At 33.0% G+C, this 13556-nt stretch overlaps 2 protein-coding genes across 2 annotated transcripts; one reads left to right on the plus strand and one right to left on the minus strand.

Moving 5' to 3' along the window:
* The first annotated feature begins 990 nt into the window (after positions 1 to 990).
* LOC101217182 (probable cytokinin riboside 5'-monophosphate phosphoribohydrolase LOG6) lies at positions 991 to 4358 on the plus strand. Its single transcript, XM_011654145.2, is given in 8 exon segments — positions 991 to 1192; positions 1765 to 1862; positions 2276 to 2306; positions 2426 to 2525; positions 2603 to 2673; positions 3763 to 3906; positions 4013 to 4039; positions 4041 to 4358. Coding segments are annotated over 8 exon segments (690 nt in total). The 5' UTR covers positions 991 to 1060; the 3' UTR covers positions 4128 to 4358.
* Positions 4359 to 5274: 916 nt separating this feature from the next.
* On the minus strand, positions 5275 to 9539 carry LOC101216943 (endoglucanase 10). The gene is made up of 6 exons (XM_004136341.3): positions 8987 to 9539; positions 8585 to 8868; positions 7501 to 7938; positions 6532 to 6667; positions 5986 to 6152; positions 5275 to 5897 (listed from the first exon to the last, which is right to left on the minus strand). Exons 1-6 carry the CDS (start codon positions 9198 to 9200, stop codon positions 5565 to 5567), a joined length of 1572 nt encoding a protein of 523 aa, XP_004136389.1. The 5' UTR covers positions 9201 to 9539; the 3' UTR covers positions 5275 to 5564.
* Between the last annotated feature and the right edge of the window lie 4017 nt (positions 9540 to 13556).

The following is a 13556-nucleotide window of genomic DNA, read 5'->3' on the forward strand; positions in this document are numbered from 1 at the left end:
TTTCTTTAAGACGTTCCGCGACTCTACTCTTTAGTGCAAACAAATTTGATCGCCCCGTCATCCCCAGGGTAAAACAACCTTGTTCTTCAATTAGTTTTGTCTTGAAACTAGTCGTAATTCTCAACACACTCAAATAGACATTTTAATGTTCGGTATATTGAAAGAGAATTTTAGGAGAGAATGAAATTGATGTGTTGTTTTTTGTGTATCTTTTGAAGAGAAGAATGAGATCCAAATATATATTGAGCAGGGAGAGACTACAACGGTCATAATATTAATGACAAAAGAAAAACTTATTGATAATTACAATTTATTTTGAAACGGTTTTTGTTTTGGAAAGTTTAATTTACCAAAAAACATTTATAATATAAGAAAACAGCAAAATTATATTATTATTTTACTCCTCTCCTCGCTCGACGAACAACGGCGTGCTTGGAGATATCGACAAATCTACTTTTGTCTATCTTTTCATTCCTTCCAAAACTTGAGTGTCCCTCAAACTCATGAATAAATATATAAATTTATAAATGAGACTTCCATAAACAACGTGGAAATGCATGTTTAGAAAATAATGATAAATATTTGCTTACCCAAACTTTTTAATTAAAGGGTATGGACCTCGTTCTTAGTTGAAGAAATAGAAGACAGATATAGCAGCAACCAATGGTCCAATAATTATCTATAATGTGTACACATATATTAAACGAAATGGGGTTTGAAGAAAGGATTGAGAAAAAGGGGATTATTAGAGAGGGTGATGGGAGAATGCATGGAGTGAGATCCAGAAAGGAGTGGAGTGACGTCGTTTTGGGACTATGCTTCTAAGGCTAACAATTTCAACGTGAATTTCGTTGTGGATAAATACCAATTCTCCACGAGAGGAGAGAAATACATTTTGTAAAGAGATGTGATATGTCGGAAGGGCGGCTTTTTTTCTTTTTCCTTTTTAATTTGTTAATATATATTATGTATATATTTTTTTTAATTTTGTTATTGTAGTATAAATTAAATTGGGAGTCACCAACACTCCAAACCCTACCTAATTTGGACACCCTCACAAATGGAAACTCATCAACTCTTTCAAATTACCAAAACCAACTCTAGATTTAAACGAATTTGTGTTTTCTGTGGTAGCAGCCCCGGCAAGAACCCATCCTATCAACTCGCTGCTCTTCAACTAGCTCAACAACTCGTATGTTTTATCCATCTCTCACCTTTAACCTCTTATAGGGTTACCATTAACTTGATATTCTAGATATATATCGATTTCTTCTTCTTCTTCATATTTTTTATACTTTCACTACCTGAGATATGAACTCAACTGGTTTTGGGGTTTAGAGTTACTAGTTATATTTTGTTTTGATGGGAATTACTTATGGTGAAACCTTTTTGGAGTTTAAATTAGAAAATAACAATCTTCCGATCATTAAGAGAAAAAGGTTGGAGAGAGATGATTAATAATTTAGTGATGTTTGCTTTCCTAGTAATATCATTTCTTTTCTCTTTTTTCTTTTGTTTTTTCTTCAAGTTCAAGTTTTTTGACGTATGAATAATTAATAATGTGTTGATATTAATTACAAAAAAAACTTAGTTGGGTGTATTTCAAACTGTTCCGGTTAAGTATTTAATACAAGTTATGAAGTGGAAATTTTTTTCTTTCTTTTATTTTATATAGAAATAGTTATAATATTGGTTGCACTTAAATATTAATTGCTCCTCAATTTAAAAAAAAAAGGATTGTTAATTGAAGATAAAGTAGTGCAGGTGGAAAGAAACATTGACTTGGTTTATGGAGGAGGGAGCATCGGTCTCATGGGTTTAGTCTCTCAAGCCGTGCATGATGGTGGTTGCCACGTATTAGGGTAACTCTTTCTTTCAAATATACTTGTATGCATTCCAAGTTGCTTTCTTTTTTTTTTTCAACATAGTGGCCAATCAATACATACTAACTTTGGCAATTTTTAAAAGTATATATACTTGAATCTTTTTTTCTTCTGGTTGCTAATATGGCCTAAAAAGATGGTTGCAATCCCGTACCAATCTAAAGAAAGGTGAAGGGTTTTTCTTTTTACAACAATCAAGGAAACGAGTTTCTATCATAGTTGCAAGGGCTCCAAAAACCTTTTTAACTACACTGCAACATATTGTACCAAAATAATGCTTCTTCCTTTCAGTTCCGGTAGGAAAAAATATATATAGTTTTATCTCATGACAAGATCATTCTCAATTGTCCAAAATAATTTGATGATAATTGAGATTGGGTTTATATTTGCAGTGTGATTCCAAAAACGCTGATGTTAAGAGAGGTAAATCATAAATGTTTTTCAATGATATATATAGTTATTAATGGGATATGAGAATGAAAAACAAAAATATGTAAAGAGTTAGGTTACATGCGTACGTATATATTATATTTGGAACACAGCTGACCGGAGAAACGGTGGGAGAAGTGCGACCTGTATCCGGCATGCACCAACGTAAAGCTGAGATGGCCAAACAAGCTGATGCATTTATTGCCTTACCAGGTCTCATTCGATCTTCTTCTTAGTATACTACTTACTTAATTTTAGATAATTAAAACAAAAGTTAAAATTGCATGCAGGTGGGTATGGCACTCTAGAGGAGCTACTTGAAGTAATCACTTGGGCTCAACTTGGAATCCATCATAAACCCGTAAATATTAAACCTCTCTCTCACTCTTCACACATTTTTCTCTTCTTTTCTTTTTCCCTTTTAAGAATTAGTATTAGTATTAATTAATTGCACCCAATTGAGCCTCAATTTCATGCATTTTCTTTGATTATTATTACTAAATCCAATCCTTATATATATATATGTATTAATAGAGCTTTCCACAAAAGTGAGTCAATAAAGCATATATAAAAACACAGAAACGTGAATGTGTGTGCGTGTGTGTTGTTTTTCTTCTTCTTCTTTTTCTAATAATAATGGCCACTTCATCAGTAGGCCAACCATTATCCATATACCAAAAGTAAAGTGCATTGTTGCCTTTAATTTCATCATTGCAACTCAGAACAACATTCAGTAATTATTACCATTTCTTTAGCAATGAAAACTTTTACACTGCATATTCAAATTAAAATCTAAAATCTAAAGGATTTAGGTTAAGAGTGAAACAATGTCGAGAAAGGAATTACATAAAATTGAAAACTTTTGGAGTTTATAACAATTTTACCGTATAAAACGTTGATATAAAATTGATATTTTTAACTAAGATTTATAAATTTAAGTTCACAAATCTATATGCTTTCCTTTAATCAGTTGCTTCTCAATTTCTCAAACAAAACACATTTAAATTAATTTAGAAAAATAGTAAACTATCCAATAATTAATTTGTTTGTTTTCATAGTCATATATATATATAGTTGTTCATGAGAAAATATATTATTATTATTTACTTTAGGAATTTGTTTTTATGTTATATTTTTGTAAGTTATATAATTATTATGTATTTTAATATTTTTTTAAAAAAATACTGAATTTATAACACAGACATAATATAACTTTTAGTTTAATTATTGTTAGTTTTTTTAAAATTTAAAACCTAAAAATATTATTTAAAATTTTGCAGGGTTTAGAAAACATAATTAAGAAAAGTTTCTAGAAACACAATTTAGATTACTATTATATTATCTATTACTATCTTAAAGTGGACAGTATGATTATTTGTGGGAGTAATTGTTGAAGTAAGAAAACGATTAGTTGTTAGTGATGTGTGTGCCTGTGGTGTTGCATTTGTAGGTGGGGCTGTTGAACGTTGATGGTTATTACAACGCCCTTCTCTCTTTTATAGACAAAGCAGTGGCTGAAGGTTTTATAACACCAGCTGCTCGTAACATTATTGTTTCTGCCCAAACTGCCCAAGAACTCATCTTCAAGCTTGAGGTATACACTTTCTATTTTACCTATTCAACCAATCATTTTCTTACACCTGGGAACCATTTATTCCCTGTCCCCATACATAAAGTCAAGAACTCATCTTTGAATGAAGGATTACAAGCCCAAGCACTGCGGAGTTGAAGGCTGGTGATATGGTGTGGGAGATGGAGAAACAACAAATGGGTTTTAAATTTAATAACTCAGATATTAATTGCCCGTTGAGTTAGTTTCATTGATATTAAATAATAATAATAAAAAATAGAAAAGAATTTTTATGTCTGTTTTTTTGTGTCTTTGAGCTTGATGCCATCACAGTTTTGTTTGTTGTTGGCTGTGTTGAGATCATATCAAGCGTTTTCATTTGACTTGTAAATTAAATATGTCTGCTTAGATATTTAATAAATATATGTGGTGGAACTGATTCTTATTATTGATGGGAATCAGTTATTCTTCTTCAATATACTCCTATTTACTTTTTTTTATACAACTACCTTCTTTTCTTTTCTTTTCTTTTTTATCATGAATGTGATTAACTATTGTGTTATGGGTAATTTTAGTTCTAGAGGTGAAGCTAAGACTATTATTCAAAGTGTATCCAGCACACCACCAATTCAATAAAGTCGTAAATTATCTTATCATATTGCTGTGTGTTTTGACAAGTATCATATTTGCGTGTATATTTCTCTTTTGGAGACCATGTTATTTATTATTAGTGTCGCGTAAAAATTAAAAGAGTGTTTGATTTTGATACCTCCATTTGTTATCTTAAACCATTTTTTATTTTAAAAAATGAATTATTTGTTACTAATTTACAGACACGCACACTTTCTGTCACTTGTGGTATAAATGGGATAATGAAAAAGTAATGCTTTTGAACAAAAGTACTAATTTTTTAAAAAGTGTGGTCTCAATGCACCTTTTGATTAAGGGAATCTAGAAGCTATCATAATCTAATTAAAACCAAACACGGTGGGTTGCACTATGTCCAAAATTGGAGAGGACAGATTTTCCAAGTCCATCCAAAAAAAATTGTATCTTTTCAGCCTACCACTACAAAATTATTAGCCCTCCCAAGGTTTTATGGTTGTGGATAAAGAACGCACAAAAACAGAACAAGTGTGAAGCTTATGTTTTATTTAGTTTACCTTTTTCTTTTGTGCTTCTAAGAACCCATAAGTCGCCATTGACATCTGTAAAGTTGAGGGTTCTCTACTGAAGTTGGCAAACTGAGACATCAAACTTACCCTCCAATTTCTGTGCAATGTCACGTCATCTTCTTCCTTTTTGTTAACGTGGAACAGAAGCATCGACTTTTTTTCAATTGGCCAATGGACCTTTCAAACCAACTCATCTTGTCATCAACAATGAACTGAATGAACATGGCAACAACAAATTACAACATATATCTCACTCAAATAAAAGAATTACATACCATAATTGTTCAAACAATGGCTCACTTCAGATAATACATGGTTAATTTAATTTCACTGTGTGGCGGATTGGGTTTTTGTTAGAGGATTGATTGGCAAACGCTCACTCATTTGGAAGAAGTAAACTCATCATAGCACTAATATTTTCTCGTACAAATAGGTGGTAAGCTACAAGATATAATACAATCACAATTTTAGATAATATGATATGGTTATATGCGTGTATGGGTTGCATTAGGTGAAGGACTGGACTGCTGAAGAGGTGGTAACTAAACTCGATAGCAGGCCAACCACAAGAGCACTGTTATATGTGCTCGGTTCCCCTTGCATTGAATTGTTTCGTGAATCTATATAGGTGTCGTTAAGGAAAGGACCACCAACAAGAGCTCCATAAGCTATATTTGGGTTGGGTTCAGTGGAGTCGAGCCACTTAAAGCCATCTTTACACTTGGTTTTGGCATCAGCTGGGATTGATGCACCTCTGTGGTGGACATATTGTGGGAATTTGTCACCATATCCCACGAGATAGCTCATTTTCAAAGGATTGTTGCCCAACACATAATCAGCCTGGAAAGAGAAGCGTTCAACTTAAAATCATTAGCACTTTCTCAAGAGAAAAGTATATGCTGTTGAGGTAGATAAACTGTTTGCTAACCTGAGATTTGGCAAATTTCCGTAGGTCTGCTGGTGTGTAGGTGTCTCCATTGCAAGAAAATTTTGCAGTTCTGGAGGTAAGCATGTAATCGCTGTAAAGAGAAGCTAAGAATGCTGAAGACACAGGATGCTGCAGAGAATTCCATTCGCTGACCCATATGAGACCATCTGTCCCAAAAACATCGTTAAATAAGTTAAGAAGTTCTAAACGACAATGCAATATTCCTGATCCTAGAGATGACAAGAAATTCCATCTTATGTAGTTTCTGAATAGTTGAAATAAAGGTTAAAATGCAATTTTGGTCCATGTACCATCAATAAATCTTCAATGTAGTCCTCCAAAGGTATCCTTTTTTGTTTAAATAAAAAATGGTCAGGTAAGAATAAAAAATTTCATGCGATAGATGACAAAAAATCTTTTTGGAAAAAATCAACAAACTGTAGGGACTAATTTTAAGAATTATTGAGGATGAGTAGATGGACTAAAATTAGATATTTGAAACTATAGTGACCAAAATGATATTTCAACCTCAAATAAACTACTTACTGTCTGTTCTGCTGCTTGTTGCTGTTGGAGACTCTGGGATTAGACCACACATGACAGCTTCGGCTGTTTTCTTGTAAACTTGAACCGACTTTGAAGCGCTTTCGGAGCCAAAGAAGTTTAACCGAGACAGTAAAACCTGCATGGGCATTGCAGAGTTAGTGACAAGGTTAAGATGTCAATGTTCATTTGTTTATCATTTAAAATAGAAGGATTTGAAATAATTTAATCTGCAATAAGTTTGAAACAAATTCACTTGTTTATCACTAAAAATAGGAGTCAGAAATCAAAAGTGGTTTACAACCTTTTTCTTGTGTAAAAGATTTTCCTTACTCGTGCTTGGATTTCTAATGATTTCAAAGCTAATCCCAGACGTAACCACATAAAATTTTAACATCCCTTTCATGAGTCTATGATCATAGAATGCTTACTCTATTTTCATCTCAATTTTACTTTCAAAAACATTTTATACAATATTAAGAATGTTAGATCATTTGTAGCTTTAAGGTAATTTGCTTGTCTTGATTCCAGACAGAGTTACAAGGGGAAAGAAATGTTCTATTGTGTATGAGATGAATGGTATCGAGATAATATGTTTAATGCAGGAAAATGAAGTCATGCTATGTCTAATCCTACAGGAGATGAGTTTAGATTGAAATATTGATCCAAAGTTTAGCTCTCATAACATGAATTGGTTCAATCAAGACTTCAGACATTCTTATTCCCCTTTGTTACAACTCCTCACTATTAGCTTCTAGATTCAATGAGAACTGATGTTCATGTAGGCTGTAGACCGTATAGAGCTACACAATGGCTTAAGGAGAAACATAACAAATTAAAAGAATGTTGAAGTAAAATGTTCTTGTTCAGCTAAAACTTCAGCTGATTTCTTTAGCGACAGCTGACATTAATAAAATTCTACATTTTACCACATTGATAGGAATCTATCACCTAGTTAAAAGAGATACGTACTTGAGTTGCTGCATGCTTGTCGTCCCAACTAAACCAGGTAGGACTTCCCCATTTTGCATACAGTTTCCCATTGCTTCCAGCTACATAATCAAGGTAGGATTCATCCTGTGTTGCATGGTACAGCCAGCTAGCAGCCCATAGAAGCTCATCTCCATATCCCGATGAATTGTAGTAGGTCTGAACTTCAGGAATATTAATACTGTATATACCTCGATTCTCATCAGCAAAGGAAAACAATTCTTCAGCATGTTTAAGAAGCTTGCTTGAATAGGAGGGATCAGATTTCTTGTATACAAGAGATGCTGAAGCCATAGCTGCAGCAGTTTCTGCTGCTACTTCTGTCCCTGGAACAGAGGCATTGATCTGTATGAGTGGCCTTTTCTCTACCATGGTTTCAGGCCTATCCCAACAGGCATGATCTACCTCAGGATCTCCAACCTGCAAAGTATCACTAAAAGATTATATGAGACGTATTCTACCGCATAACTTACAAAACAGTTGAGACCAATTTGAATCTACAAAGAAAGCCAGTAATACCTTACATTAATCTGTGATATAGAATAAACCAATAAAGGGGTCATTCGGCCCACCAATTTCATAAGTAGTTGAAAAACAACTTGACTTCAATAGTAAACACTATTAAATTTACACATTTGTCGAGTAATTTCATCTTCTTTTATATTTTTTTACATTTGTCAAGGAATTCAATCCTCTTCTCTATCTCTGCTTTTCACATTTATCAAGTAACTTCATTTTACTTTTTTAATCTACTTTTCATAACTATCGAAGAACTCGATCTTACAACTCTACACCCTAAATACAACTCCAACATGTTAACTCCACTCGGTGGGTCAAATGTCCCCATAAAAGTGAGCGATCCAGGCTCAATGATCTAAGCATGAGCATCCCAAAAAATAAATTGAAGTTTTTTTAGTAGTTACCCAGTATATAGATTTAGTTTTGAAGGATTACATAACCGACATACAACAACTTCTTCTTGTTTCGAAACTGACGGGTTCTACAATTCAGGTCATATAGAGATGCAAGAACACAGGAACAATACTATGAGTAAATAAACGGTTACCTGAATGTAAAGCACATTTTCTGAAGGATGAGCATTGATAAGATAGTCGGTAATCCACTTCAAAGAATCTTTAGCAGAATCCAATTGACCAACTGCATCCATCTGATCTCCATACTCAAGAATAGACCAAGATAAGACTGTCGCAGTAAAAGCCATTGGAAAACCAAACTTCATATGATCCCCAGCATCATACATTCCCTTAGACAGATCCAAGTTCGCGTCACTTCCATCTTTCAACCCCGAATCCCCTCTCCAAGATATTTGATTATCTACCAACTTTCCAGCTGCAAATAGACACATATGTACATAAATTCATACAACTAACAAACAAGACATTGCAAAAAAGAAACATGTCGTAGAAACAGAAGATATTAAAATGAGAAATAAGATGGAGAAGATTACACTTCTGCACATCGAAAAACTTCATGGCCATCTTGAGAGCATCAGAATATTTCTTCTCAATTGCACCAGGAGGACCTGGAACTGGAGCAGGGTCATCATCAGAGTGACTCGACTTCTTCTTGACTGCAAATACTATAGCACCAGCAATCAAAGCAAGAACCACCAAAACAAGAAACCATCCACAACAGCCTCTAGACCTCGATTTCTCCCCCATTTTGCGCAATGTGAATCTCTATTATTGCGTAAATGCAAAGCTCAGAATAAGGAAAGAACCAAGATCTAGTTCAAACTCTATACATTGCGACAATGGGGAGCATTCCAATATAGGGGTCTATAACAGGGTAGGTGGAAATCTGGAAGTGATAGAAAAAAAAAGGGTGACAAATCAAGATCTGTTTCCTAAAGAGAAGTGTGATTAAGGAAATGATTGGTCGAGATTGGAAGTTATTGAAACAAACCCTAATTAAAGAAATGGGGGAAGTTGGATCTGGGCCAGACGCCAAGGGGAGAGGAAAGGACTTCTGACTTATATGTCTATGTGATTTTTGGTGTGCAAGAAAAGAGCTTCGTCACCGACAAATTTTGTTTTATCAAATTTCACGATGTAACATTTTTTTCATTTTTATATTACTATTTGTTACTTTCAATGTATATATTTAAGTCTTTTTCATTACGACGAATGTGGGCGCAAGTGGATGGACGGTCACATTACGGAGCGTGAAACCACGCGCCGTCGGTTATTCATTACCTAATTAAATGATTCCCCCACGTTGTAACCCTAAATTGTTGTTTATGGCCAAATGGTGTCCCCCTCACCCCCTCCCATTTATCATCTTTTCTTCTTTTCTTTTCTTGTTTTGGACACCACCTAGTGTAGTGTAGGAGTGTGCAAATTTGAAATTTCATCATTACTGTTCACCTTACACTCTTAATATCCAATTTCAAACTCAATATAGTATAATTGATGTATAGTATGAGTTAAATGACCAAGAATGTTAAAATATATGTGGAATATATAAATATGATCAAACTTTATTTCAAAATTAATTGATAGTGAGATAATCTTTTTTTATATATTTTAAAGAGATTGTGAAATCTCATCTAACGGAAGAAATATCCTTGACATTTTCTATTCGAAATTATGTATATATTTTTTTAATTGAGTTAAAAGGAGAAATTTCAACTCATCACATATTGTCACAAAATAATTATGAAATTAAAAAATATCAATTTTTTTTAATGATGGCAAGTTGGCTCATGTCCCAAATTAAAATTGAAAACAATAATTGAGTGAATTCTAATAATATCTCTATTTTATGTCTTTTTCATGACCGTTATATTAAATTAATGAACAAGCTAGTTTATTCCAATTTGGTGAAACTATTTTCAAGAATTCAATATTTGAAATAATTCAGCATTCACACATCTACCGAATGAGTTATAAGCTACAAATGCTAGTGAAATTTTAAACAATTGAAGACCTGTAAGCTTTAAAATTGAAAGACTTTAACAAACTAATCATCTCCTCGTAACTTACAAGTTGAGGATTCAATCACATTAAACTCAAGAAAAAACTCACAAACCCAAACTAATAAAAAAACACATGATCAATACATTTAAAGGTCAATCATTCATTCATATAGATCAACTTATAGTCATAAAATATTTGATTGGCCAGATAGCATTTAGATACATATGAAATTCACTCCAATTTAATTAAAATAGAGAGAGTTTCCTCGAATTCTTAATTCTTATCGTATCCAAACCCATCAATTAACCGTTAATTTCGTTGGTTTTTATGCTAAATTTTAATATTTTAGTTCACTGTCCTAATGATATCTGATTACTTTAGTGTGAAAGTGATATTGTTGTATTAAACTATTTGGTTACTTCAGTGTTGGACGGTGTAACCTAAGGAATGCATGTGTGATGTGTTTGTTGTTTGCAATAAATTATCTTACATCTAGTGGGATATCATTGGGCCAAATTGCATATAGTTTCTTGTAATTTCCTAATAAGTATATTCCCATATAAATAAAGCGTCAAACTTTCTCAAATAAATCCATATCATGGACTATATTTGTCTAACTATCACTTACAATGTTACCAAAATTTAATGTGGGGTCCTATTACATACTAACATTTGTTGGATAGTTAACATATACAATTAATATGTTTTTTTTTAAAAAAATAAGTTTAACTATTCAAATTATTCTTTCAACTTTTTTGTTAATTGGTTGCAAGCCCGGAAGTTAACTTAATAGACCTAAAAACAATATAAACTTTAATGATTCAATATTCAATTTATTAACTATAAGACAAAACACTATAAACCCATAGTTATACTTTCACCGTAGAACATGTTGCCCTCCATGAATATAATCATTACGTGTAAGTTGATCTTTCATGAGCTACTCGTACTACAAGGATAGTAGGTATTGTCGACCCAGAATTGCGTAAAAAAATGAAAAAAAAAGTCAAAAGAGTTCTCTCCACGTCGAAAACCCTATCGGCTAGAATATTGGGAGAACTTTGGCCGACGGGCTAAAGAGATGACGTCGGGCATGTCTTATCCTGATGTCGTAGATGCCAACATAAAGATGACATTGGTAATGGAGTAAGTTTGACGTCACCTCCTCACGTCGAATAATGATGTCTCGACATCCTAAGGAAACCCCTTATGCCGATGTACGATATGCGTCGGGATAAATTTTTATATTGTTTTTTATTGCTTTCTTTTATCGTGATTTCAGTTCCACTTTGGAAGGCAACAATTAAAATTTATAACAAATTATCAAAAGAAAAAATTTGCAATTTATATAATAAAAGTTACAATTACAAAATTCTATTGTGTAATAAAAATTGCAATTAATATTGTTGTTCAAATTGTTCAAAAGGACAACCTTAAAAGAAAAAAAAAAAAACTACGCCTATCTCCTAAAACCTCAGCTGCCAGACTCTAAAATAAAAAATTTCAAACCTACAAATGTCATAAAAGTACAGTTAGATATATATCATAGATGAGAAATTAAACAAATTAAAAGTTGAAAAATATGTACCCAACCGTGTCCACGATCCTCTCTGTCCCAACTCATGTCCTCCATCATCTTCCTCATCTTTGCAATTTGTCGATCACGCTCTGCCTCCCTTATTCATTGGTCTTCAATTAGGCAGATAGCATCCTCAAGGCTTGTCTTTAGTTTGCTAACCTCTCTCAAGTGTGTCTTATGGTCATAAAAGGATTAAGAACTGGAAGCATATCTCTTCCAAGATTTGGGCTTGGGACCCCAACCAAGATCTTTTGAGTAGTTCAGTCTAAAGGAATATGATACATGCACAACAGAATTAAGTGTCAATTCTACTCTAATTGCATCTAAACTAATTTAGAGATTAACATGCATAAAAAGCCCTAATTGAAACAATTAGGTTAATAGGAGTCATACCTCCGTAGCTTCCTGATTCCTCAATATCTCCTCACGATTATGAACGCGGGACCATCACTTGAGTTTATCCGCTATTCTCCGAACTTAGAACCGGGTTGTGGGACCCGTTAAGTGAAGGAACTAAGAGAGATATATGAAAATTGAAAGGTAGAATTTTAGAGTTTGATATTTGGGAGAGAAGTAATTTATTGTGATAATATTGTAATTTAAAATTACAAAATTGGCAACCGTTTTTATCACATTCGAAACTTATTTATAACCCAATTACATGCAAAATTGCATGTAATTAGTTGGCCAAATCTCAACACCTACCATTCCACTAACTATTAGTGGGGTATGTGTTTACATCTTATGTGGCCACCTATCCCACCAAGTGCTAGTGGAATTATCCAATAAAATGTTGGATTTTTCCACTAACTTTAGTTTAAGGGCAATTTGGTCATTTGAGTATTCAAATCAAAGTTAAACTTTGACTTTTTTTTCAAATCAAAAGTCAACATTTTGACTTTTTACTATTTGTCCGTCTTAACTAATTCTGACCTATCGAGCATGAATTAGCATTCACTTTTCTGTAATTCAAATCACATTTGAATATAGAGCCAGTCAAAGTTTGATTTTTTACAACTTTGATCATTTCCATCCATTTTAAACTTTCGAATATGAATTTGTATTCATATTTTTAATATTTAAATCATATTTAAACATCAAGCTTTATCTCAAACTTATAACCGACGACTATATCAAATGTATTTGTCGGTTTCTCTTTTTTTACCTAATTCAAACAATTTAAATTATTCCAACATATTGTTCTAAGTTAATTTTATATGAGATAGCAAATGAATCTAATAGACCTATAGATCATGGGCTTCAATGAACCGAGATTAACTGGTTAAACATTTTAGACAGAGCTAGTCACAATTCTTTAACTAACAGGTCATTTCACTAAAGTCTCGTAGTTGCACTCCCCTCACTATATATATATTTGTGTTCATATGATATAACCATGATTAGTAAGTTAATCCTTCACATGTTGATCGTAATATCGGCTGGGTCAAAATACCATTTTACCCCCAAGATTACATCTTCCTCCTTAAGTCCCACTAATCCACTATTGAACAATTGGTTTA

Source organism: Cucumis sativus, chromosome 3, assembly GCF_000004075.3.
Source record: "Cucumis sativus cultivar 9930 chromosome 3, Cucumber_9930_V3, whole genome shotgun sequence".
NCBI lineage: Eukaryota > Viridiplantae > Streptophyta > Magnoliopsida > Cucurbitales > Cucurbitaceae > Cucumis > Cucumis sativus.

Excerpts from the sequence above, each read along its gene's own strand:
- LOC101216943 (XM_004136341.3), bottom strand. The coding sequence starts at position 9,200 with ATGGGGGAGAAATCGAGGTCTAGAGGCTGTTGTGGATGGTTTCTTGTT. Across the intron at positions 7,939-8,584 it reads AAAATGTGCTTTACATTCAG|GTTGGAGATCCTGAGGTAGA; the intron begins GTAACCGTTTAT and ends GATACTTTGCAG. Across the intron at positions 5,898-5,985 it reads GGAAATTTGCCAAATCTCAG|GCTGATTATGTGTTGGGCAA; the intron begins GTTAGCAAACAG and ends TTCTCTTTCCAG.